The sequence below is a fragment of the Melozone crissalis genome, unplaced genomic scaffold (assembly GCF_028551555.1).
Source record: "Melozone crissalis strain CALT ecotype California unplaced genomic scaffold, PUWL_Pcris_2 ptg000032l_1, whole genome shotgun sequence".
Lineage (NCBI taxonomy): Eukaryota > Metazoa > Chordata > Aves > Passeriformes > Passerellidae > Melozone > Melozone crissalis.
In genome coordinates this window covers 300,916-326,366 of record NW_026535810.1, presented here as the reverse complement: position 1 = coordinate 326,366, position 25,451 = coordinate 300,916, and the positions used below count along the sequence as shown (strand labels likewise).

General features: G+C 64.9%; 2 protein-coding genes across 5 annotated transcripts; one reads left to right on the top strand and one right to left on the bottom strand.

Annotated features, from left to right (window-relative positions):
* Positions 1 to 98: 98 nt before the first annotated feature.
* RUNDC3A (RUN domain containing 3A) lies at positions 99 to 5,205 on the bottom strand. 2 transcript variants are annotated; one of them, XM_054281737.1, is made up of 11 exons: positions 5,044 to 5,205; positions 3,469 to 3,584; positions 3,197 to 3,330; positions 2,530 to 2,615; positions 2,312 to 2,401; positions 2,153 to 2,233; positions 1,876 to 2,041; positions 1,528 to 1,685; positions 1,238 to 1,375; positions 1,007 to 1,113; positions 99 to 784 (listed from the first exon to the last, which is right to left on the bottom strand). In XM_054281737.1, the coding sequence occupies exons 1-11, from the start codon at positions 5,148 to 5,150 to the stop codon at positions 642 to 644; spliced, it is 1,326 nt and encodes a 441-aa protein (XP_054137712.1). In that variant the 5' UTR covers positions 5,151 to 5,205; the 3' UTR covers positions 99 to 641. The 2 variants fall into 2 exon arrangements, with proteins under 2 accessions (XP_054137712.1, XP_054137713.1); XM_054281738.1 differs by lacking the exon at positions 1,007 to 1,113.
* Positions 5,206 to 7,330: 2,125 nt separating this feature from the next.
* SLC4A1 (solute carrier family 4 member 1 (Diego blood group)) lies at positions 7,331 to 20,817 on the top strand. 3 transcript variants are annotated; one of them, XM_054281716.1, is made up of 19 exons: positions 10,136 to 10,225; positions 10,328 to 10,424; positions 12,587 to 12,660; positions 12,821 to 12,998; positions 13,078 to 13,213; positions 13,414 to 13,555; positions 13,933 to 14,002; positions 15,012 to 15,196; positions 15,958 to 16,168; positions 16,259 to 16,462; positions 16,862 to 17,010; positions 17,390 to 17,584; positions 18,047 to 18,214; positions 18,339 to 18,428; positions 18,537 to 18,703; positions 18,813 to 19,066; positions 19,151 to 19,320; positions 19,520 to 19,693; positions 20,616 to 20,817. In XM_054281716.1, the coding sequence occupies exons 1-19, from the start codon at positions 10,208 to 10,210 to the stop codon at positions 20,694 to 20,696; spliced, it is 2,763 nt and encodes a 920-aa protein (XP_054137691.1). In that variant the 5' UTR covers positions 10,136 to 10,207; the 3' UTR covers positions 20,697 to 20,817. The 3 variants fall into 3 exon arrangements, with proteins under 3 accessions (XP_054137690.1, XP_054137691.1, XP_054137689.1); XM_054281715.1 differs by lacking the exon at positions 10,136 to 10,225 and adding an exon at positions 7,331 to 7,371 and having other exon boundaries at positions 15,958 to 16,462; XM_054281714.1 differs by having other exon boundaries at positions 15,958 to 16,462.
* The last annotated feature ends 4,634 nt before the right edge of the window (positions 20,818 to 25,451 follow it).

Below are 25,451 nucleotides of genomic sequence, written 5' to 3'. Positions count from 1 at the left end.
GGGTTTCTCTCTGTGTGCTGGGGGGCTGTAGGGACACCTTGTGTCAGGAGGGCACAAGGGGTCTGTTCCCAGCTGGGGGGGGTGGGTGACAGGCCAGCTCTGCTTGCTGCGTTTATTGATTCCTTTTGCTCCAACAAGGCAGATGGGGCAGAAATAAAAACCAAAATCACCCAAAACAACCCAAACCCCAGGGGAGGACGGGGAGGAAGGGGGAAGAAGAGTCCTCCCCCTGTTGTGGGGATGCTGCTGCAAGGGGGGCAGGCGGCCCCCACAGTGCAGGGGAGCTGGGGGAGGCCAGGTGGGCACCAGGGGCTGAGCAGGACGGACAGAGGGGCCACGACAGACCCCCACCCTGGGAGGGGCCTGGCCCGACCCCCCCTCGCTCCCCAGCAGCTGTCACCGCCACTGTCCCCCCACCGTGGCACAGTCCATTCCCCCAGTCCTGCCCCCCCATCCCAGCAGGTCCGTGTCTCCAGCCGGGGTCCGGGGTGGGGTCTCACGGTGGGGAGGGGGCTGCCCGTCCCCAGCCTCCCCGGTGGGATCAGCGAGTCCCTCGCGGTGCCCGGGGTGCGAGGGGGGCCGAGCTCGGTCAGTCCTGCGCCGTCAGGCGGGGCCGGGGGGCGGCGCGGGGGCCGGGGGTCTCAGCTGGGGCTGCGGGTCGGGCTGGCTTCCGTGCTGTCGCTCACCAGGCACTCGTTGGACTTGAGGCTGGCCAGGGACTTGCAGCTGGGCAGGGAGGCCAGGGAGCCGCAGAGCCCCAGCATGGAGGGCGTGGGGTCCTTCCCTGCGGGCAGAGAGGGGCGTCACGGGGGGCTCGGCCTCGCGTCCCTGCCCTGCCACCCCGGGGGGACAGAGACCACCTCTCCGGGGGCGACGGGGTGTCCCTGCACTGCTGGGGCAGCATCCCAACCACGAGGAGGGGGCTGCTGGAGGCTCCTGACACGGGGGGCATGGGGGGAGATGTGCTGGGCCCCGGGGGCGCCCTATGGTGGGCCGGGGGTCTTACCCAAGGGCCCCCAGGGCTCCCCTTCGCGCTTGCCCTCGCCCAGGCGCTGGGAGTCGGAGCTGAGGCTGTTCTCGGCCGAGAGCTGGTCGGTGCTCACGAAGCTGTGCCTGCAGGGGGACAGCTCTGAGCCCCCGGGGCTGGCACAGCTCTTCTGCCCCTCCCTCACCCCGTGTCCCCCCCCCGGGGCGGGGCAGGGTGCTTGGCAGGTCTCTGCCCTCACTGCGAGCTTACCTTCTGTAGAGTTTGCTGTCCGAGCCGCTCTCGTTGCCATTGAGGGTCCCCAGGGACGGCCACTGGTTGACCAGGGGTGTCACCATCTCCTTGGAGAGCTGGGCCAGCTGTGGGTTCTCGCAGGGGATCAGCCCCGTCCTGCAGCAAAGGCGGGGGCTCAGCACCTGGCACAGCCACCAGCGCTGGGCACCTGCCGGGTGACACAGCCCGTGGCATGTGTGTGGCACTGGGGACACCCAGCCCGGCTCCCCCCAGCCCCCCGAGCCCCCCGGCAGTGGGTCCCCACTCACAGCTGCTCCTGCAGCTCCAGGATGACGCCCTCCAGCTCCCTCTTCTCCAGCTGGTTCTGCACCATCACCTCCTCCAGCCGCAGCTTCAGCCGCTTGTTCTCCGCCTCCAGGTCCTTCAGCTGCGACTCCCGCAGCCTCACCAGCTCCTCCAGGTACCCCTGTGGGAGGCCACCATCAGTGGTGCCCCGCTGCCACCACCCCCAGTGTCCCCAGGGCCATCCAGAGTGACAGAGAGCGGCTGGGTCACCGCAGCAGCAGGAGGAAGGGCTGAGGGCACCACTGAGGCAGAGATGCTCCAGGCTGGAGCATCCTGGGGAAGCTGACACCCCAATGGCCCCAGCCTGGTACCTTCTGGGCATAAACAATGCGGAATTTCTGCTCCATCTTGCGCCACTTGTTGTACCAGCTGTCCTCGTCGGTGACCAGGGGCAGGTAGGGGTGCTCGGGGGAGCTGTCCTCGCTCGTGCTGCTCTCCACACTGCCCCGCTCCTCCTCCTCGCTCAGGTAATCATAGCTGGGGGGTGTGGGGGCTCAGCAGGGCTCTCAGGGGTTCAGGGAGCCCCATCGTGGGGCTGGGGCAGAGACAGGGGGGTCCCCAGCCCAGGAAGGGCAGCCCAGCTCCTACCTCTGCGTGAACTTCAGGTAGGGCGTGTAGTCGATGACCACGGGCGTTTTGCCGTCCATCACCTCTCCCTTGAGGCAGAAGCTGAGCAGAGGCAGCAGGAGAAGGTCAGGGGACCCCGAGGCTGTCACTGAGGGGTCCCGCTGTGCCACCTGTCCCTACCTGAAGTCGATGGCGCTGAGCCCGATGAGCATCCCCGTGAGCACCGTGGACTCCTCCCGCAGCATGATGGCCCCGTCGTCGTAGAACCGCCTGTGGGGAGCACACGGCTGGCTGTGCCCCCCAAAACCCACCCCGGCACCCCCAAACCCACCCTGGCACCCCAAACCCACCCCAGCACACCCACACACCCCGGTGCAGGTGTGGCCGGGGCTGCTCACCTGGTGGTGCGAGTGTCCCGTAGGGCCGTGGAGATGTACTCGGACATTCGCTTCTCCATCAGTGCCACGCGGATCCAGGCCCGGCCCTGCGAGGCAGCACCCGGGCACTCTAAGGGTGGGGGCTGCCCCGGGGGTCTCCACATCCCCACCCACCCCCAGGAGTGGCTTTCAGCCCCTTTTTTGCTACCATGGGGAGCCACAGCTGCTGTTGGGTCCCAAGGGGCTCTGTGGTGTGGGAGGGAGCTGCAGGAGGGCAGGGGAGCAAGGTGGGGACACAGAGGGGTGGGGATGGGAATGGGAATGGAGATGGGATGGGATGGGATGGGATGGGATGGGATGGGATGGGGATGGGGATGGGGATGGGATGGGATGGAATGGGATGGGGTGGGAATATAGATGGGTCCATGTACCAGGGTCACGGTAGAGTGTATGGAAACGGGCAGGCATAGAAATGGGGATGGGGATGGGGATAGGGATGGGGATGGGGATGGGGATGGGGATGGGGATGAAGATGGGGATGTAAATGTGATGGGATGGGGTGGGGTGGGATGGGAATGTAGATGGGCCCATGTCCAAGGGTCAGGGTGGAGTGAATGGAAACAGGGGCAGGCATAGAAATGGGGACAGGGACAGGGACAGACAGGGACAGGACTGGTGCCTTCCCAACCTTGGCCCTGGAGGTGCTGATGTTCTCCATGTTCTCGATGCTGCTGACGCAGTTGTTGGGCACCTTGCTGCAGGCCAGGCGGATGTAATCCCAAAACCCGCGCTGTCCATCAGAGCTGAACCAGCTGACGGGGCCTGCGGGCACCCACGGGCTGCTCAGGGGCTGCAGTGCCAGCACAGCCCCTCCAGCAGAGCTGGACACCCTCCTTGCTGTGTCCCCATCCACCGCGGGACACGGGGATGTGACAGGGACAGCCCTGGGGCCAGCGCTACCTTTGAAGCGGTGGCTGAGGATCTGCTCGAGGATGGCAGCGAAGTTAACGAACTCCTCAGAGGAGTCATCGATGGGATCCGCCGTGTACTTCTCCAGAAGGGTCTTCACCGAGAACCTGGCCAGGGAGGGGACGGCGTCACAGCAGGGAGGGGACACCCCCAGCCCTGGCACGCTCGGGGCTTCCAGCAAAGCTCTTTCGCAGCTGTTGGCTCCCGCTCCCGGCAGCGGGAAGAGGGCGTCGGGCTGGGCTCGGTGACCCCCCTGTCCCCGCGTCCCCAGGGACCCCGCTGCTCCCCGCCGTGCAAGTGGCCAGGAAGGGCGAACAAAGGCCCCCTTCCTCCCGGCCGTGCGCGGGCGGTGATGGCTTCCCCTTCCGCCCGGCCGCTCGTGCTCGGGGCGCAGCGACAGCGAGGACAGGGCACGGACCAGGCACCGTGCACGGGGCAGGTGTTTGCCGGGGGGCATCGCCCCCTCTGTGGGCTCTGTGGGTCACAGCTGCCTGGAGGAGCAGCTGGAGGGTGTCCCCATCCTGGCACTGAGGGCTGCAGGTGCCTCATGGCGCAGCAGTGAGGGCTGGAGGTGCCCTGGTGGAGATCCAGAGGGTCTCCATGTGGTGACAATGGGGTCTTTGGGTGCCCCATGCCATGGCAAGGAGATCCATTGGGTGCCCATGTCATGGCAGTGGGGTGTGGAGGTGCCCCGTGCCACGCTGAGGAGCCCTGGGGTCCCCAGACCCCAAATGAGGCCCTGGGGGTCCCTGCCAGGCTGCCCAGGCCCGGGTACCTCCCACATCCCCTTAACCCTGGGCCAGGCTCCAGCACCCCCAGCCCCTCACCGGGCCCCCGGGGGTGTCACTGCCCCCCGGCAGGAGCCACCAGCCCCCCCAAACCCCGTCCCTGCGCCCCGTCGCTGCCCCCCCATCCCGGTCCAGCCGCGAGTCTCCATGACAACGCTCATCCTCCATCCTTCATCCCCCATCCCCGCCGCTCCGGGGCCCTGACGTCACTTCCTGGGCCCCCGCCCGCATGGGGGTCCCCAACCCCAGCCCCCCCCCCCGCACCCCGCCGCCCCCAGCGCCCCCCTCACCCTCCAGACCCCCCCGCCATCCCCAGCGGCCCCCGACATCCCCGCGCCGGCCGCCTCCATGTTGTCGCTGTGTCCCCCGCCCTCTGTCTCCCCCTTCACGACCCCCCCCCAGCCCCTATAGATCCCCACAGACCCCCCGGAACCCCCCAGAACCCCTTGGAACCCCCGGAACTCCCCAGAACCCCGCACCGCCGCAGCCCCGCGGCCCCGCGCCCCCCCTTTTCCCGCATCCCCATCCTCCTCCTCCTCCCCCCTCCAAACGTGAATTTCCCCCCCTCAAAAAGCGACCGCAGCCACAACAAACCCCCCCAAAAGGGCGAGGGGGCGGCGGGGGGGAGGGATGAACCCCCCACCCCTCCCCAGCACGGCCCCTCCCCGCCCCCCATCCCCTCCATCCCCACCGCCGGTGGTCGCTTCTCCCTCCCCCCTCTCCTCTCCCCTCCCCTCCTCTCCTCTCTCCCCCCTCCCCATTTTGCGGTGCCCCCCACCTGCAGACGGTGATGAGGTTTTTCCTCTCCACGGCGATGTTCCTGGAGGAAGCCTTCTTGGAGGAGAGCCCCAGAGCCATGGCAGCCGGCACCCAGCTCGCTTCCATGCACGGCCCCGGCGCCGCGGCCGCGGGCGATGCCCCTTCCCCCGTGGGGACCCCCCCGGTCCCGGTCCCGGCCCGCGGGCCCCGCTCCGCGCTCGCTTTGCTCCGCCGGTGCCCACGCCACGGGCCGTGCGCCGCCCCCCCCCCCCCAAAGGGATGCTCTCTCTCCCCGCCCCCGGCCCCCCAAATCTCTCTCCGGGGGATGGGGGGGGGTACGGCAGGGAGGGGAGGGCAGGGGTCCCCCCTCGTGGGTCACCCCCTGTCCCTCCCGGCGTGGTGAGACACTGCTGGGTGAAGCCACGGGGAGGAGGCACCCACGGGGATTTGGGGGGTCTTTTGTCCACCTCCGGATATTTGGGGAGCCTTTTGCCCACCCTCGGCACCCCACGGGGATTTGGGGGTCTTTTGCCCACCCCCGGCACTCCCCAGGGTTTTCAGGGTCTTTTGCCCACCTCCGGCACCCCCCGGGGTTTTGGGGGGTCTTTTGCCCACCCCAGGCTCAGATCAGCACCCCCTGCCTTGCCCTGCATCCATCCCCTTTTTGGGGGGCTGAGCATCACCCCCCCATCCCCCCGGGGTTCTGACCCACCACCTTCATGGGGTGGGCAGGGGTGGCTGTGCCTAGGGGCAGCGCCCCCAGCCCCGTTCTTCGCCGTGCCTCAGTTTCCCCGTTGTTGTGACGGAGAAATTGGGAACAAGGCTGGTGAATCCCACAGCAGCCACCAAGCAGCTCCCAAATAAATCAGAGTCACCCTCAGCACTCAGACACCCCCGTGGGGACATGTGCCACCTCCCTGTGCCCACCACCGGGGTGCCACACGCCCGCTGTGCCCCTGCCAAGAGAACCTGGCTGGGGGGGACAGGTGGGCACAGGGCGGGGAGGGACCCCCAAAATCCCCGAGGCTGGGCAGGGAGGGGAGCCCTTGGCTGTGCCCAGATAAGGCCGGGGACGTTATCGGGACACCCAGACCCAGCACCACCCCTCTGTCCCCTGGGGGTGCCACCAGGTCCCCAATGTGTGCCATGAGCCCCCGGGCTGGATGGCACAGCGGGGACAGCTCCGGTGTCACCTCGCTGTGGGGGGACCCTGTGGGTGTCCCCAGGGACCAGGGCTGGGATGGGAATGTGTGTGTGCACAGGTGTGTGTGTATGTGTGTGTGTGTGTATGTGTGCAAGGCTCACCCACTTCGCCCTGGGACTGGAATTGGGATTTTGGGCCTGAGATCCTTTTAGGAAAGCTGTAAATGTAGAGAAACACGTGTGTGTGCGCACACATCCACAGGTGTGAGCACAGGTGTGCACATGCACAGAGGGACATGGGCCCCTCACACACACACAAGTGTGCCCATGGGTGGGCACTAACACAGGTGTGTGTGTGTGTGTGCACAGGTGTGCGCATGTGTGTGTATGTGTGTGCAAGGCTCACCCACCTTGTCCTAGGATTGGGATTTTGGGCCTGAGATCCTTTTAGGAAAGCTGTAAATGTAGAGGCACACACGTGTGTGTGTGTGTGTGTGTGTGTGTGTGTGTGTGTGTGTGTGTGTGCAAGGCTCACCCACCTTGTCCTGGGATTGGGATTTTGGGGCTGAGATCCTTTTAGGAAGGCTGTACATGTAGAGACACACACGTTTGTGTGCACACACGTCCACAGGTGTGAGCACAGTTGTGCACACGCACAGGGCCACGGGTCCCTCACACACAGGTGTGCCCATGGGTGCCCTCACCCCTGCCCTCCTCCAAAGCATGCCCCCCTCTCCAGGGCCCCCCAATCCCACGGCACACAGGGACACCCCATCCCGTGTCCCCCCTGCTCCTCCTCCCTGGGGAGCCTCCCCAGGAACCCCCTTTTTTTTTTTTTTTTTTTTTTTTTTTAACGAGAACACCCCAACCCCGCGGGAAGGGAGGGGGGACACTGGGGGATCCCGGGAATTCCCTGCGGGGGAACCCCGAGGTAAACAAGACTGGGGGGGGCAGCGGGAGCAGCTCGGGGATGCCGGGCTGGGCGAGGGACGGGCAGGAGGACAGCGGGAGCAGGCGGGGCTGAACCGGGGCGCAGCTTTTGCAGATGTTGCACCCCGATAACCTTGTTTTTCCGGGGGGCCCGGGGGGGGCCGGCTGAGCCCGAGGGGGGCGAGATTAGGGAGGTGAGCGTGACTCAGGCATCGGCGCTCACAGCCCGGGCACGGCACAGAGAGCGCGGCAGGGCCGGCGGAGGCACCCAGGGGTAGGTGCGGGGTCACCTCGGGGTGTCCCCGGGGCTGCCGGGGGGGTATCTGGGGCTGGGGGGGCACCCTGGGCTGCCCCGGGGGGTGTTGGGGTGGGAGGTGATGCGGGATGGGGGATTTGGGCTCCAATGGGGTCCCAGCAGTGCGGTGTGGATGGCCCGGGATGCGCGGGTGCCGTGCTGAGCCGGGCCGGGCACTTTGCGGGATGAGAGATCCCAAATACGCTGCCAGGGATGGTCCGGGATGTATGGACTCCATCGGGAGCCCCGGGGCTGACCCGCGGAGGGAAGGAGCAGTCCCAGGCTGCGAGGATGGTTTGGGATGCGCTGGCTCCAGACGGAGCCCAGCCAGGAGGCAGGAGGGGTCCCGGCCGTGCCGCAGGGATGCTGAGGGACGTCAGAGCTCCACGGAGCCGCGGGAAGGATCCCGGTGGCCGTGCGGGGATGGCGGGGGGTGTGCGGGCTCCGTGCTGAGCCCTGCGGGGCGTTTGGGGCGGGAGGGGCGAGCCCAGCCCTGAGCCTGGCAGGGGATGGATGGATGGACCCCATGGGGCTGTACCCAATGTAGGGGGCCCCCATAGGGCTGTACCCACTGAGGGTGACCCCATAGGGCTGTACCCACTGAGGGGGACCCCATGGGGCTGTACCCACTTAGGGGGACCCCATGGGGCTGTACCCACTGAGAGGGACCCTATAGGGCTGTACCCACTTAGGGGGACCCCAGCCGTGCCCTGGCTGCCAGGGGATGTACGGACCCCACGGGGACGGCGCTGTCGGTGCGGTGTGGGGCTGAGGGCTCCGTCCCGCACACACCGTGCGGGACAGGAGCCTCGCACCGAGCTCCGTCCTGCCGTGCCCGGGGCTCTGCGGGGCCGGGATGCGTTCGGCGGCTCCCGGTGACCTCGCTGCCGGTGCCGCAGCCCCCGCGGGTCCCGGTGACCTCGCTGCCGGTGCCGCAGCCCCCGCCGGTCCCCGATGACCTCGCTGCCGGTGCCGCAGCCCCCGCGGGTCCCGGTCCCGCAGCCCGGCCCGGGCGCGGTGGGGCAGAGCGGGTGGAGCGGGGCAGGGGCCGACGCCCGGTGTCGGGCGTTATCAGCGGGGCGCAGCCCGGGGCACCGGGCTGATGCAAGAGCCGCCGGAGGGCTGGGGGGGCCGGGGGGGCCCGGGGCAGGCCGGGCTGGGGGCCGGGGGCCGCCGGTGCCGGGGCCAGGCGGGGCAGGAAGGAGACGGCCGAGTCAGAGGCTCGCCGTCCATCCCGTGGCCCCGCCGCGGCTCCCGCGCCCCGCCGGGGATCCCGCGCGGCCCCAGCGGGGATCCCGTGGCCCCCGCGGGGTGTCCGGGACCCCAGCGCGGCTCCCCCAGCCCCGGCCGGGAGGGAGCTCCTGCATCACCCTGGTGAGATCGCGGGGGGCTGGATCCCCCCAAAGCCGCCCATTGCCCTGACCTTGCCCCCGAGCCCCCAGCGGGGTCACCGGGCCGGGGGCGCGGGGGGAGGCCGGAGCCCCTCGGGCCCCCCAGGCCGGGGGGGTCCCCAGGGGGCGGCTGGAATTGCGGCTTTGGGGGTCCCGGACCCCTCCTCAGAGACTCGGGGCGGGGGCGGGCGGGGGGCAGCAATGAGGGGGTTACGGGGGGGGTCCGGAGCCCCCCGGGTCCCTCCGGGGCTGCCCCTCCTGAGGGGGGCGGGGGGGCGCAGTGCGGGCAGGGCGCCCCCTGGCGGTTGTGCCGCGGAACAGCCCCGGGGCAGCTGCGGGGGGGCAGGGGACACACAGGGGACACCGGGGACACGCAGGGGTCACAGGGGTCACAGGGGTCACTCAGGGGATACAGGGGACACAGGGGAGACACAGGAGACACAGGGGTCGCAGGGGACACACAGAGGACACAGGGAACATGCAGGGGACACGCAGGGGACACAGGGACACAGGAGACACGCAGGGGACACGTAGGGGTCACAGGGACACAGGAGACATAGGGGACACACGGGACACAGGGGACACAGAGGGGACACAGAGGACACAGAGGACACAGGGGACACAGGGGACACAGGGGGTGCGGGCACTGCGTGCTGCAGGGATCTGGGGGCTGATGGAAGGGCGGCAGAGGGGCCTCCCCAGCTGAGCACCCTGGGCGGGTTTGGGGTGCTCACCCCGTCCGGGTTTGAGGTGTCCTGTGAGTCCAGCTGTGCCTCAGTTTCCCCCCTTCTCACCCCCACCCTGCCAGGGGCTGGGGCTGTGTGTGGGGGATCAGGGCACTGCGTGTGAGACCCCAACCCCTGCGTGTGGGACTACACAGGACCCTCATACAGCTGCAAGGGGCTGCAGGGGGCTGTGTAGGACCCCAGACATGTCCGTGGGTCTATACAGGACCCCCACCCACGCACGAGAGGGTGGTGTGGGGTCGCAGTCCCCGAGCATGGGTCCATAGGGGACCCGGCCCCGGCTGTGACCCCAGCGCAGGGCACGGCGTGCGTGGGCACGGGTGGCTCAGGGCAGCAGGCCACGTCCCTGGTGGGAAGCTCTGCCGCGCCCTGACGTCCGTTCCCATCCCGTGTGGCGGCAGGGCAGGGCATGACCTCCCTGGGGACCCCCGAGCCCGGGCCCTCCCAGCCCGTGGGGAGCGGGTTGGGCCGGCAGGGGCTGCGGGAACGGCCACGGGGACAAACGGCCCTTGGTACAAACGCCGCCATCCCGGGGGCACCGAGCGATGCCCTGCCTGCTCTCTGCTAACTTGTTCTCTCTCGTTTCCCCGCGCCCGCCCCGCAGAGCGCCGGGTTATGGTGGCACCGGGCTGAGCGCCGGGACGCGCCGAGGCGGCAGCGGGGGCCGAGCCCGGAGCCATGGAGGGGCCTGGCCAGGTAGGGACCCCCGGCCCCCGCCCCGGCTCCGCGCTGCGCCCCGGCACGGCCCGGCACGGCCTCGGCGTGCCCCAGCCTGCTGACCCTGTCTGTGTCCCGCAGGAGGCCTACGAGGAGGGGATGAGGAGGAGCCTGGACCCCGAAGGCTACGAGGACCCCGGGCTAAAGAGCTCCCACCTGTCGCTGGGCGAGATGAGCAGTGAGTGGCTCTGGGGTGCTGGGGACACCACGAGGCTGGCATTGCATGGGCACCAGTGTCACAGGGTGCCAGCGCTGCAGGGTGTGGCAGGGCACGGGTACCGGTGCGGCAGAGGTGACAGCGTTGCATGTGTGACAGTGGCATAACACGGGTGACAGCTTTGCAGGCGTGATGGCACCACAGGAACACTGGCACCAGCTGGGTGCCAGCGTTGCAGGGCCACCAGTGGCTCAAGGTCAGGTGTTGCGTGGGCAGAATTTTGTGGGTGCCACTGTGCAGGGACACCAGCATGGCTCAGGGGTGTTGCATGGGCACCAGCAGTGCATGGGCACAGCTGTTTCATGGCTGCCAGCTTCTCATGGGCACACATGGCACATTGGTACTGCATTGCATGGGCACCAGCATTGCATGGGCCTAGGTGTTTCATGGCTGCCAGCTTCTGGTGGGCACACATGGCACACCAGCACAGCGCTGCATGGGTGCCAGCATGGCGCAGGCTCGTTGCATGGGTGGCACAGATGAGTTGCATGAGCACACAGGTCTTGCATGGATGCGTTCCCCGGGTGCCAGCGTGGCAGTGGCAGCGGGGACAGGCAGGGACACCCCCTCAGGGCAGCGAGTCCCTCTGAGGTGCCACCTCCACCTCCAGCTGCCCGGAGCAGGGCTGAGCTTGGGGACACCCGAGCTCCTTGAGCCCCCGGGAGGGAGGCGAGGGCAGCGTGGGCACTGGTGCCGCACAGCACCCCCTGCCCAGGCACGGCTGTTTCGGAGCTGCCACCCCGAGGGGGTGTTTGTCACCGTGGGGTGGCACAGACGGGGTAACGCTGCCCCCTGTTCCGCGCAGGGGCCGGCGCTGGCATCGGGTCCCCGCTGCAGGCGTGGAGGGCCAGGGCCGAGGAGATGAATCCCCTGCGGTGAGTGCCCAGGTCGGGGCTGGCACCCGGGGCAGGCTGGGGGCACCCGCGGTGCCCGCGCTGAAGCCCCGTGCCCGCGCCGTGTGTTTTGCAGCCAGTATCTGCCCGGCCGCCGGGGATTTTATGACCTGGACGGGAAGCGGCGCTCGGCCGGGGCCCCCCCGGGCCACCCCAGCCGTGGCGACGGGCAGCGTGAGTGACCGCGGGGGCCCCGGGGGACAAAGCCCGGCCCCGGCGTCCCCCCCACCCCGAGCTGCCCACCCCCGTGTCCCCCCATCCCGCGTGGGGACCGTCACCCACCCGGGCGTCAGGGCGCGCCGCGGGGTGACCGCTGCCACTTGCCCGTAATCGCCCACTGATTGAGGATAAATAAACTCTTTGTTTGGGGTGAGGACAAGAACCACTCGGGGCTGAACGCCGGCTGGCGCCGGGCGGCTCGGTGGCGGTGGCGGCGGGCAGGGACGGGGACGCGCTCGTGCCCGCGTGCCAGGGCCAGCGCCGTCGGGGACGCGGTGCCAGGGACGCGCCCCGTGCCCGCTCCCGAGGGCGCAGCATCCTTGCCCCGGCAGAGCGGGATGCGGCTCCCGCAGCATCGCCCCGCGGGGCGGGTGACACGGCCGGGGACGGCCAGGGGACCGCGGTGGTCCCCGCCGGGGGTGGAGGGACGCGGGGTGAGCCTGTCCCCGCCGTGGGGTGACAGCGGGCGGGCGGGAGCCGCGCTGGTGTTTACTGTCAGCAAAGGAAGTGCTGCGGGATTTACGGTGCGCACGGGGATCGGTGCCCGCGTTATAGGGACGGAGCTGCGGGGACATGGGGAGCGCAGGGGGGGCCGCAGGTAGGCAGGGGACGGGGATGGGGACACGGCGGGGGTCAGGCTGGCCGGGGATGCGCTGTCCCCGTGTCCCCATCCCGGTGCTGGTGCTGGGGCTGTGCCATGAGCCCCGTCCTCACCCCGGCTCCAGGGATGTCCCCAGGCTGTCACCCTGCCCCAGGGTGGATGTGAGGGACCGAGGTGGGCACCGGCAGGGCGAGAGATGGCAGAGTGGCACATCCAGCAAACTCCAGCTGGGTCTGGGGTGGGACAACACGGGGGGCACATCCACAGCGCCCAGCAGGGCTGGGGTGGGGATGATGGACAAGGGGACACGTCCAGGTGACCCCAAAAGGGGCTGGGATGGGTGTGGTGATAGAGGCACCTCAAGCAGGGGGTTTGGGCTGGGGCTGACGCCTTGGTGGCTCCACTTGCAGCTGTGTCGGTGACCGATGTGGACCTGGAGGCAGCAGGGAGCAGGAGGCTCCTGTCCCAGCCGGACAGCCATGAGGTGGGTGCTGCCCCAGGGACCCCCATTGCCTCCCCATTCTGGGGCTGGGTGGGCTGTGGTGACCTTGGGACCAAGCTCACAGGGCACTGAGGGGGATGCTGAGTGTCCCGGGGGTCCCAGTGTGACCAGGACACGCTGACCCCTCCATCTCTGCCTGCAGGGATATGTGGAGCTGCACGAGCTGGTCCTGGACAATGCAAAGGACTTGTGCTGGATGGAGGCCGGCCACTGGCTCAGGCTGGAGGAGGATTTCCAGGAGTCCGGGGACTGGAGCCAGCCCCATCTGTCCTTCCTGACCTACCACAGCCTCCTGGAGATCCGCCGGGCTCTGAGCAAAGGTGGGCACAGCTCCGGGGACCGCCAGGAGGGTGGTGAGCACCCTGTGCTGGCCGGATGGTGACAGTGCTGTCCCCACAGGTGCCATCCTCCTCAACCTGGAGGCCAACTCGCTGCCGGCCATCGTCCACATCCTGCTGGACCAGCTCATCTACGAGGGGCAGATGAAGCCGCAGGACCGGGACGATGTCATGAGGACGCTGCTCCTGCGCCACAGGTACGGCCAGGGTGGGGGTCCCGGGGGGTCCCGGGCTCTGGGACCCTCCCCAGTGTGTGCAGGGAGCTGGAGCTTGGCTCTCGGCGGGAAAGCTCTGCCCCTCATCCCTCTTTGGGGGTTCCCGTGCACCCCCGGGGCTGGGGCTGTGCTGGGGAGCAGCTGGTGGCACCGGGGCGTGTGACACCCCCCCGTGTCCCCAGTCACCCCACCGAGGACGAGTCGGTGTGGACGATGCCGCCGGCGCTGGTGCAGCGCTCGGGCACCGGCAGGGCCGACGTGGAGCGGCCTCTCCTGAGGGAGCAGCGGCCCATGGAGATGAGCAGGATGGCGGGGAAGGAGCAGGTGAGGGGGACAGGGGGCACGGGGGGCGCTGGGGACATTGGGGTGCAGGGTGGGAGTGGGAGATGCACACTGGGTATACACACACTGTGGCTCACGCAGGCGCACACACACACACACAGGGAACAGTGGGGACACTTTGGGGACAGAGAGGGGCTCAGGAATAGTGGGGGACATGCAGGAGATGGAGAGGGACACGCAGGGAACAGAAGAAGTGACATGGGACAGACAGGGACGTGCATGGAGAGGGAGATGCAGGGGAACATGCAGGGGGTGGTGGGTGACACACAGGGGCAGAGCAGGGGGACATGCAGGGTACAGAGGCGACCACAGGGGACAGCCGCCAAGGCTGATTCCTGCCCTCCATCTGCTTGCAACAGAGCGGGGTCCCCAAACCCCAACTCCTGGAGACGATCCCAGAGGGTGCTGAGGCCACCCTGGTCCTTGTGGGTGAGTGGTCAGTGGGATGAGGGTGCTGGGTGCTGGGCACTGGGCGCTGGGTGCTGGGCACTGGGTGCTGGGTGCTGGGCTGGGTGCTGGGACCGGGGTGCAGGTGCAGGGTTGGGGTGCAGGGGGAGCTTTGCCATGTGCCCCTCGCTGTGCTCGCTCACTCGCTGCTTTTCTTGTGCCTTTTTTGCCTCTCCCCCTCCTCAGCTCTCGCCGCCGCCTGCTGCTGCTCAGCGCTGCTCTCTGGGCCCCCCTCCCCGTGTCCCTTGTCCCCATGTCCTCATGCCTCTATGTGCCCTGTGTCCCCGTGTCCCAATGTCCCTGTACTCTCATATCCACCCATCCGCGTGTCCGTGTGTCCATGTGTCCCCGTGTCCCCATGTCCCAATGTCCCTGTACTCCCATACCCATCCACCCGCGTGTCCGTGTGTCCGTGTGTCCGTGTGTCCCCATGTCCCAATGTCCGTGTACTCCCCTGCCCACCCATCCGTGTGTCCGTGTGTCCGTGTGTCCGTGTGTCCCCATGTCCCAATGTCCCTGTACTCCCCTGCCCACCCATCCGCGTGTCCGTGTGTCCATGTGTCCCCGTGTCCCCATGTCCCAATGTCCCTGTACTCCCATACCCATCCACCCGCGTGTCCGTGTGTCTGTGTGTCCGTGTGTCCGTGTGTCCCCATGTCCCAATGTCCCTGTACTCCCCTGCCCACCCATCCGTGTGTCCGTGTGTCCGTGTGTCCGTGTGTCCCCATGTCCCAATGTCCCTGTACTCCCCTGCCCACCCATCCGCGTGTCCGTGTGTCCCTGTGCCCATGCCCCACCTCCCTGTGTTTGCATGCCCACTTACCCCTTTGTCCCAGTGCCCTTTGTGCCCCTGTCCCATTCTCCTTGTCCCCTCTGTGTCACCTCGTCTCCATTCCTGATGTCCCCACGTTTTGCTGTCCCCACGTCCCCGTCCCCTGTGTCCCCGTGCATGCTCCCCCATGATCCCTGTCCCGTCCCATCCTCCCCCCAGGCTGTGCAGCCTTCCTGGAGCAGCCCATGCTGGCCTTTGTGCGCCTGAAGGACGCGGTGACACTGGACGGTGTCCTCGACGTGTCCATCCCCGTCCGCTTCCTCGTTGTGGTGCTGGGGCCCGACACGCCCCAGATCAGCTACCACGAGATCGGCCGTGCCATCGGCACCATGATGTCCGAGAGGGTACGGTCACCACCAGTGCCACCACCCACCCCTGAGCACCTGGGGTGCAGCGTGTCCCCGTGTGCCACGTCCCCTCTGATCCCCGTGTTCCCAAGACTCCGTGTCCTCACCTCCCTGTGTCCCCTTTTCACCAAGCCCTGGGGTGTCCCCATGTCCCCCCTGATCCCCATGTCCCTGTGCCTCTGTTGTTTCATGCCCCTGTCCCCAAGACTTCATGTCCTCCCCGCTCTGTGTCCCCTCATCCCCAAGCCCTGGGGTGTCCCCATGTCCCCCTCTCCCTGTGTCCCCTTATCCCCAAGCCCTGTGTCCCCTGATACTCAAGCCCTGTGTCCCCACGTCCCCAAGCCCGGTGTCCCCTTATCCCCAAGCCCTGAGGTGTCCCCACATCCTCCCCTCCCTGTGTCCCCTCATCCCCAAGCCCTGGGGTGTCCCCATGTCCCCCTCTCCCTGTGTCTTGTTATCCCCAAGCTCGGTGTCCCCTCATCCCCAAGCCCTGGGGTGTCCCCACATCCCCCTCTCCCTGTGCCCCCTTATCCCCAAGCTCTGGGGTGTCCCCACATCCCCCTCTCCCTGTGTCCCCTTATCCCCAAGCTCTGGGGTGTCCCCATGTCCTGCTCACCCCATGTCCCCTTATCCCCATCTCTGTGTCCCCTTATCCCCAAGCTCTGGGGTGTCCCCCTGTCCCCCTTCACCCCGCGTCCCGTGGGGACACCCCGGGTGCCACCACGGCTCAGTCCCCGCGCTGTCCCGTGTCCCCGCAGGTGTTCCGCCGGGACGCGTACCTGGCCGAGGGCCGGCAGGAGCTGCTGCGGGCCGTGGAGGATTTCCTGGACGCCAGCATCGTCCTGCCGCCCAGCGAGGCGCCCAGCGAGCCGCTGCTCCGCGCCCTGGTGCCGCTGCAGCGGGAGCTGCTCCGCCGGCGCTACCAACCCCTGGAGAGGCTGCACATCGGGGACTTCCTAAAGGATCTGGGTACGGCAGGGACCCCCGCAATCCGCTGTGCCCGGTGGGACCCCCTCCTTGGACACGGGGTCCCCTCATGGGCGCCTGGCGTGTCCCCAGGGAAGGACGAGGCGGCTGCGGAGGATGACGACCCCCTGCGCAGGACGGGGCGGCCCTTTGGGGGGCTGGTGCGGGACATCCGCCGCCGCTACCCCAAATACCTCAGCGACATCAAGGACGCGCTCAACCCGCAGTGCCTGGCCGCCGTCATCTTCATCTACTTCGCGGCGCTGTCCCCCGCCATCACCTTCGGGGGCTTGCTGGGTAATGGGGGGACAGGCTGGGGACGCTCCTGGGGACGGGGATGTCCCCCCAGCTGGGTGTGGGGCTGGGGGTGTCTCTGCCCATGGGGATGCTCCAGGGGGGCTCTTCCCCCAATCCTGGTGCCCAGAGGTGTGAGGTGTGGGCACAGCACTGTCCCCCCAGCTGGGCGTGGGGCTGGGGGTGTCTCTGCCCATGGGGATGCTCCAGGGGGGCTCTTCCCCCAATCCTGGTGCCCAGAGGTGTGAGGTGTGGGCACAGCACTGTCCCCCCAGCTGGGCGTGGGGCTGGGGGTGTCTCTGCCCATGGGGCTCATCCCCCCAATCCCAATGCCCAAAGGTGTGGGGTGGGGGCACAGCGCTGTCCCCCCAGCCCGGCACCCACCGGCTCCGCTCCCACCAGGTGAGAAGACCAAGGGGATGATGGGGGTGTCGGAGCTGCTCATCTCCACCTGTGTGCAGTGCGTGCTCTTCAGCCTCCTCAGCGCCCAGCCCCTCCTCGTCGTCGGCTTCTCGGGACCCCTCCTGGTCTTTGAGGAAGCCTTTTACTCGGTGGGTGCCCCCTAGGTGCCACCAGCTGTCCCCACAGTGAGGCTGGGGTGTCCCCACCAGCTTTGGGACAGGAACAGGGATGGGGATGGGGATGGGGATGGGGACAGGGACAGGGACAGGGTGCAGATGTGTGGGGGATGGCACATGAAGGTGATGCCACCCATGTGATGACCCAGGGGTGAGATCACACAGGTAGGGCCACCCAGGTGCTGGCCCTGGGGTGATGTGACACCACCTGGGTGATGCCAACCAGCTGCCCCCATGTGGGTGACACCCTAGGGAGGTTCCCAGGCAGGTGCTGCTGGGTGGGTGACCCCACGGGGGTCCAGCCCAGCTGGGTGCCCACGCCCTGACAGGGCTGTGCCCTCTGGCTCCCCAGTTCTGCAGCAGCAATGGCCTGGAGTACATCGTGGGACGGGTCTGGATCGGGTTCTGGCTGATCCTGCTGGTGCTGGTGGTGGTGGCGTGCGAGGGCAGCTTCCTGGTGCGCTACCTGTCCCGCTACACGCAGGAGATCTTCTCCTTCCTCATCTCCCTCATCTTCATCTTCGAGACCTTCTCCAAGCTGGTCACGGTGAGGGACATGGGAGTCCCCTGGTGAGGGGCACAGGGGTCCCACGGCAGGGGTGGGGGGCTGCAGATTGTGGTTATCACCCAGGTTTCCATGGAAACAGTGGGATGCAGGTGAGGGATGGAGTCTCCTGGTGCTGCCTCCCCTTTTCCAGGTGTTTCCCAGCTCATGAGGCCCCTTCCAGTGCTGACTGTTCTGTGACCCTGCAATCCACACTTCTCTCTGCAGAGGGATTTTGGGGCACACTCGTCCATCCCCACTGTACCACGCAGCCCTTGCTCTGTGCCCACTTCCAAAACCACAAAAGCACCCCCTGCTCAATCTGTGCTGAGCTCTCAGCCTCTCCCAGCCCCTGGTTCCCATCCTGAACCCACCTGGAAGGTGCCACAGGGCTCCCACCATGGCAGGGGGGTGCAGGGCATCCCCATCCCCACTCTCCCTCACCCTCTCCCCTTCTCTCCCCAGATTTTCAAGCAACACCCACTGAAGAGGGTGTACGACGTGCAGGATGAGGTGCAGCCCGGGGTGCCCGAGCCCAACACGGCGCTGCTGTCCCTGGTGCTCATGGCTGGCACCTTCTTCCTGGCCTACTTCCTCCGCGTGTTCAAGAACAGCTCCTTCCTGCCCGGCAAGGTGAGGGTCCCCCTGCGCCCAGGGGGGGCAAAATCTGGGGGTTCAGGGGCTGTTCCTGCAGGGGAAGGGGCGGTGGGACCCCTGGGCTGGGGGGCCCTGCGGGTTTCTCACGCTGTCCCCACAGGTGCGGCGCCTGATCGGGGACTTTGGGGTGCCCATTTCCATCTTCATCATGGCACTGGCTGATTTCTTCATCAACGACACCTACACCCAGGTCTGGGAGGGCAGGGATGGGGGGAAGGGTGTCCCCCCATGGGGACATGGGAGAGGGTGCTCGTCCCTGTGTCCCACCCCTCACTGTCCCGTCTCTGCTCCCCTCCAGAAACTCAGCGTCCCCAAAGGGCTGCAGGTCACCAACGCCACTGCCCGGGGCTGGTTCATCCACCCCATGGGGGACACCACCCCCTTCCCCATCTGGATGATGTTTGCCTCCGTGATTCCCGCCCTTCTGGTCTTCATCCTCATCTTCCTCGAGACGCAGATCACCACGTGAGGACGGGGATGTGGGCACGGGAGGGCTGTGGGGTGCCTGGTGGGCTGGGGATGGAGGGGACCTCCCCTGGCACTGTGTCACCAGCTGCTCCCTGCGTCCCCACAGCCTCATCGTCAGCAAGCCCGAGAGGAAACTGGTGAAGGGCACCGGCTTCCACCTGGACCTGCTGCTGATCGTGGCCATGGGGGGGCTGGCAGCCCTCTTTGGCATGCCCTGGCTCAGTGCCACCACCGTGCGCACCATCACCCACGCCAACGCCCTCACCATCATGAGCAAGACCTCGGCCCCGGGGGGCAAACCCCAGATCCTGGAGGTCAAGGAGCAGCGCATCAGCGGCCTGCTGGTGGCTGTGCTCATTGGTGAGCTGGGCAGGGGTCCCCAGATGGGCAGGGAGGGTCGGGGGTCCCCAGGGACTCTCCCCAACCTCTCCTTCTCCCCCACAGGCGTCTCCATCCTGATGGAGCCCATCCTGAAGTACATCCCCCTGGCCGTGCTCTTTGGCATCTTCCTCTACATGGGGGTCACCTCCCTCTTTGGCATCCAGCTCTTTGACCGCATCCTGCTCCTGCTGAAGCCCCCCAAGTACCACCCTGACGAGCCCTATGTCACCAGGGTGAGTGACCCCCATGGGGGCTGTGGGTTTGGGGTGTCCTGGGGCTCCCCAGAGAGCCAACTCCTCCTTCAGCACTGCTGGGTGGGACCCTGCACTGCTCCCCCAGCAGCCAACACCCCACAAAGGGTGTGGGACACTATCCCTGTCCTCAATGTGGGACGCTGTCCCTGTCCTCAACTCTCTGCTCCTCGTCCCACAGGTGAAGACTTGGAGGATGCACCTCTTCACCTTCACCCAGATCGTTTTCCTCGTGGTGCTGTGGGTGGTGAAGTCCACGCCGGCCTCGCTGGCTCTGCCCTTTGTCCTCATCCTCACCGTGCCCCTGCGGCGCTTCCTGCTGCCCAGGATCTTCCGGGACATCGAGCTCAAATGTGTACGCAGCCCTGGCACTGCCAGCCCTGTGCCAGCCCCACCTCTCTCCCTGCTCCTGCTCCTGTCCTCATCTCCATTTCTGCCTTATTCCTGTCCCTGTTCTCCTCCCCATCCCCACCTCCATCCTCTCTCTGTCCCCATCTCTGTCACCATCTGCATCCCTCATTCCCACCCGTGTCCCCATTCCTGTCCCCATCCTATTCCTTTCCCCAGCCTCATCCCAGCCCCTCCCTCATCTCCAGCCCCATCAGTGTCCCTGTCCTCAATCCCATCCCCATCAGTGTCCCTGTCCTCCATCCTGTCCCCATTCCATCCCATTCCTCAGCCTCATCCCAGCCCCTATTCCCACACTAGCCCCATCAGTGTCCCTGTCCCATTCCTGTCCCCATCAGTGTCCCTGTCCTCAATCCTGTCCCCATCCCTGTCCCCATCCCAGCCCCTATTCCCATGCCGTCCCCGTCAGTGTCCTTGTCCTCCATCCTGTCCCCAGTCCTGTCCCCATCAGTGTCCCTGTCCCATTCCTGTCCCCATCCCTGTCCCTGTCCTCCCTCCTGTCCCCAGCCTTATCCCAGCCCCTATTCCCACATCATCCCCATCCCTGTCCCTGTCCCATTCCTGTCCCTGTCCCACTCCTGTCCCCATCCCTGTCCCTGTCCCATTCCTATCCCCATCCCTGTCCCCAATCCTGTCCCCATCAGTGTCCCTGTCCCCTTCCTGTCCCCATCAGTGTCCCTGCCCATTCCTGTCCCCATCCCTGTCCCTGTCCCCATCCTGTCCCCATCCCTGTCCCCAATCCTGTCCCCATCAGTGTCCCTGTCCCCAATCCTGTCCCCATCAGTGTCCCTGCCCATTCCTGTCCCCATCCCTGTCCCTGTCCCCATCCTGTCCCCATCCCGTCCCCCTCACGGCTCTCCTCCCCACAGCTGGATGCAGATGACGCCGTGGTGACCTTTGACGAGGCAGAGGGGACAGATGTGTACAACGAGGTGCAGATGCCCAGCTAAGGGCACCCCCAACGCCCCCCCAGCCCCGCTGCCATCTGCACTGCTGCCATCCTGAGGCCACCGGGCCACCATCAAGGACTGGGGACACAGTCCCCACCTGCCCACCCTTGGGAATGGAGCCTTTTTTGTTGTTTTTCCCTTTTTTTTTTTTTTTTTTTTGGTCTATTTTTAAAATTATTTTGGATGATGTGATCTCACCCCCACTTTGCTGCCTGCTGGGGAAGGGGCTGGGCTGGCCGGGCCCCATGTGCCACCCATGGATGTGTCACTGTCCTGTCCCCAAGGCCACCACCAGCGTGGGAAAGAGCTGGAGGAAGACCCTGGAGGGAGGAGGAGGAAGGCAGGGACAGAGATACAGCAGGATGGGCTCTTCCCACCATCCTCCTCCTCCTCAGGGAGCCCCCCCCAGCCCAGCCCCTCTCCCCAGATGAACTTTGAACAAGCTGGGACAGACCCATCACCATGTGGAGCCTTTTTCCCATTTTCTCCATCAATATCTCCACAGGATGGTGGCAGCTTCTCCCCTGCACATCCCAGATCCAGGGTGTAAATAGCCCAGCAAGGGGGTTTATACATTTACAATGAAAACAATCATGCTTAAAACACACAGAAAAATACTCACAATTATGCTGATGCTTCCGCAGGTAGAATTCTCTTAGAGCCAAGGAAAAAATTAAAAAAAAAAAAAAGCTGAAAAAATACCTCAAAAATAGAAAAAAAAAAAAAAAGAAGAAAAAGAGAAAAAAAAAAGAAAAAAAGTAGCTGCAAGGAGTGATCTGTATATTTGATGCTACTGGGGGGGTTTGTAATTTATTTTTCAGGCTGGCTGTGCCCCCACTGCAGTGGGGCCAAGTGCGTGTGTGTATATACTAGAGAATGATAGCAAAACCTAGAATTTTCTAGAAAAGATGATTTTAAAGAATCCTGGTCAGGGCCTAAACTCTATGGACCAGTCTGGCAGCGTCATTTAACTGATAAGTTACTTTTAATTAGTTAATTAGTCCTCTTTATTTTTATAGTGTTTCAGGTAAATCCATGTAGGTTTTCCTTGATTTTTCCCTTGCTTGCTCACCGTATCTTGCCCCATTTCCCTTGGGATTGCTCCAAGGGATCCCCCAGTCCTGCCAGGGCTGATTCTGCTCCAAGGGTTGGATGTGACCAAGGGTGCAGAGCACCAGATCAGGCTCCAAATTTGCTCATTTTTGCATAAATCAGAGTAGGGGACCCCAAAATCAGCGTGGGGGGGGGGGTGGGAAGGGGCAGCCACACCCAGGGCTGCGCTGCCTCATGTTTAGGTTGGTTTAGTTTTATTAATTATGTGTCTGAAATGTTTTGATCTTTGGGGGTTTCTCCTTCCCTTCCCCACACCTCTGTATCGGGCTTTAATAAACAAATTAATAAAATCAGAAAGGAAATGGGGGTTTTCTTTCCAGCTGGGAATTGTCTGGGATGGAGCCTTAATTCCCCTGCAAAGGAGAATTAATTGGGGGATTGGGAATATCCTGATCCGCATTCCAGGGGGATTGGGAATATCCTGATCCCCGTTCCAGGAGGATTGGGAATATCCTGATCCCTGTTCCAGGGGGATTGGGAATATCCTGATCCGCATTCCAGGGGGATTGGGAATATCCCCATTCCAGAGGGATTGGGAATATCCCATTCCAGGGGGATTGGGAATATCCCATTCCAGGAGGATTGGGAATATCCTGATCCCCGTTCCAGGGGGATTGGGAATATCCTGATCCGCATTCCAGGGGGATTGGGAATATCCCCATTCCAGAGGGATTGGGAATATCCCATTCCAGGGGGATTGGGAATATCCCATTCCAGGAGGATTGGGAATATCCTGATCCCCGTTCCAGGGGGATTGGGAATATCCTGATCCGCATTCCAGGGGGATTGGGAATATCCTGATCCCCGTTCCAGGGGGATTGGGAATATCCTGATCCGCATTCCAGGGGGATTGGGAATATCCTGATCCCCGTTCCAGAGGGATTGGGAATATCCCATTCCAGGAGGATTGGGAATATCCTGATCCCCGTTCCAGGGGGATTGGGAATATCCTGATCCGCATTCCAGGGGGATTGGGAATATCCTGATCCCCGTTCCAGAAGGATTGGGAATATCCCGACCCCGTGCTGCTGGCACAGGACCCAGAGCAGCCCCTGCCCTTCCCCCAGCCCCTGGCACGGGGCTGACCCCGCTTATCCATAATCCCATTAAGGAACGGGGAGGGGGGGGGGGGGCACCGGCAGGGCTGTGGGAAGGGCCGTGCCCGCTCGCCTCCAGCCTGTCCATGGGGCAGGAACCGGGAGCAGCATCCTCGATCCCAAACAGAACCCCAAAAGCTCTCTGAGGGGCTGGGATAAACCCCAGTGTGGCCCCCAGCCTGTCCATGGGGCAGGAACCGGGAGCAGCATCCTCGACCCAAACAGAACCCCAAAAGCACTCTGAGGGGCTGGGATAAACCCCAGCGTGGCCCCCAACCTGTCCCAAACCCAGCAGAGCTGCTGGCCCCTGTTTTCCAGAGAGAGAAGCACGTGGATGGCACTTCCAAACCCAAGGGCCAGCTCCTGTCCCTGTGTCCCTGTGTCCCTGTGTCCCTGTGTCCCTGTGCCACCTCACGCCGCTGCCATCCCCAGGGCTGCCATCCCTGCCTGCAGCCCTGGCTGAGGTTCCCCAGCCCGGGAAGGGCTCGCTGTTCCCTGGGAGATGGCAGCGAGGTCACTGCCGCAGGATCCAGCCCGGCCTGGGGTGGGAATTTAGGTCAAGCTCCTCTTTGAACCCGCCTCAGCCCTGGGAAACGGGGAGGGAATTAGGGAAGGTCAGGAGAAACGAGGGGGAGATAAATGCTGATTAATTGGTTGCTAATGAGGGGGGGGGGGGGGCGTGGAGTTCCAGAGGGGGATCAGTCCTGGAAAGGAGAACCCCAGTGCCTGCAGCATCACGGGGTGCTCCATGCCATCCACGGGCATCTGCTGGCAGTGCCACTGAAAAAGCAGAAAAGTAAACAGAAACCTCCAAACCCGCGGCTTTATTCCCCAAAAATATTAATTGACACAAGTAACAGCAAATAAAAAATTCCCGTGGTCAAGAACAAGGCCTGGGAAGGGCAAGGAGAGAGGGGGTGGCATTTGGGGGGGGGGGGGGTCCCCATTTCCAGCCCACCCGCTGCAGGGTCTGTGGTTGATTCCCAGGTCTCCAGCGTGTCCTGCAGGTAGCAAAAGCCCCAAAACCACGTTGGGAGAATTGTGACTGGAGCACTTGACAACTCCCATTGATTTTTTAAAAAACCCTGAAAAATTATAAATGTCAATTTTCACATGTTGGGCCTGATTTGCTCTAAATATTTTATGTTAGGGGTTTTTTTGTTGTTTTTGTTTTCTTTTTTTTTTTTTTTTTTTTACTTTTATAATTTTTCCCTCTTGCAAAATAGCAACAATTCCTGAAATTCAGGGATCCACCCCAGGCCAGGCCGCTTTTCCACGCAGAATTAATACATATATTTTTATTTTTAAGCTCTCGCAGGAGGGATTAACCACCCGGCGCCAGTGCTGCCTGGCCGGGCTTGGCACAGCTCGGGCAGGACGTGGCGGAGGAGCCGGCTGTCCGCCTGTCCCTCCCTCCGCCTGATCCTTCCCTTCGGAAAAACCCAAAATAATCCACTTGTACGGCCAGGCACTGCCCCCGCACCCCAAACCAGCCGGGGGGGTGTGTGTTACCCAGATTTAGGCATTATTATATTTATTATATTATATTTCTATATAAACAGGCGCGAAAACCCCGCGGATTTCAGCCATCCCCACGCGGTCAGCCGGGGAGATGCGCGCAGCCCACCGAGCCGGGTGTGTGTGTGTTACCCACATTTAGAGATTATTATATTTCTTATATTTCTTATATTTCTATATAAACAGTTTTCAGCCATCCCCATGCGGTCAGCCGGGGAGATGCGCGCAGCCTACCGAGCCCAGTGTGAGTGCGTTACCCACATTTAGGGATTATTATATATTTTATATTATATTTCTATAGAAACAGTTTTCAGCCATCCCCATGCGGTCAGCCCAGAGATGCGCGCAGACCCACCGAGCCGGGTGTGTGTGTGTTACCCACATTTAGGGATTATTATATTTATTATATTTCTATATAAACAGGCGTGAAATCCCCCAGATTCCGGCCATGCCGGGAGATGCACGCAGCCCACCGAGCCGGTTCCCAGCGCCCGTCCCGCATCCCCGGCGGGGCCGTGCCGGTGTTCCCGGTGCTACCGGAGCCGGCCCGGCCGGGAGCAGCGCCACGGCCGGAGCCGCCCGGAGCACGCCAGGGCCGGGCCTGGAGCGGCCGTGCCCGGTAACCGGAGCCGCCCGGAGCGCCGGGAGCAGCCGGGGAGGCCCGGCCAGCCGAGCTGCTCGGTGCCGCGGCGGCATCCGGTGCTACGGGAGCTGCCGGTACCGTGCAGGAAGCCGGGCCCGGTGCTACGGAAGCAGCCGGTACCGGCGGCGGTGCTCGGCACCGCGGAGGCCGCCGGGCCGGCCGGTGGCACGGAAGCAGCCCGGGATGGCCCGTACTGTGCCGGCAGCCGGGATGGCCGGGAATGTGCAGGCGCTGCCCGGCCGGGATTGGCTGCGGGGAATGACGCCCAGCACAACAAAGGTGGAGTTGGAGAAATTCCATTAAAAAAAATTAAGAGAGAGAGAGAGAGAGGGAGAGAGAGGGAGAGGAGAGAAAGGGAGCGGAGGGAGGGAGGAGGGGAGGAAG

Bases quoted from the DNA above. Each gene is read 5' to 3' on its own strand.
- RUNDC3A (XM_054281737.1), bottom strand. From the start codon at position 5,150: ATGGAAGCGAGCTGGGTGCCGGCTGCCATGGCTCTGGGGCTCTCCTCC. The intron at 1,686-1,875 runs GTACCAGGCTGG...GGCCTCCCACAG, and splicing joins GCATTGTTTATGCCCAGAAG to GGGTACCTGGAGGAGCTGGT. The intron at 1,376-1,527 runs GTGAGTGGGGAC...CCTTTGCTGCAG, and splicing joins CTGGAGCTGCAGGAGCAGCT to GACGGGGCTGATCCCCTGCG.
- SLC4A1 (XM_054281714.1), top strand. The intron at 16,463-16,861 runs GTAATGGGGGGA...CGCTCCCACCAG, and splicing joins CACCTTCGGGGGCTTGCTGG to GTGAGAAGACCAAGGGGATG. The intron at 17,011-17,389 runs GTGGGTGCCCCC...CTGGCTCCCCAG, and splicing joins TTGAGGAAGCCTTTTACTCG to TTCTGCAGCAGCAATGGCCT.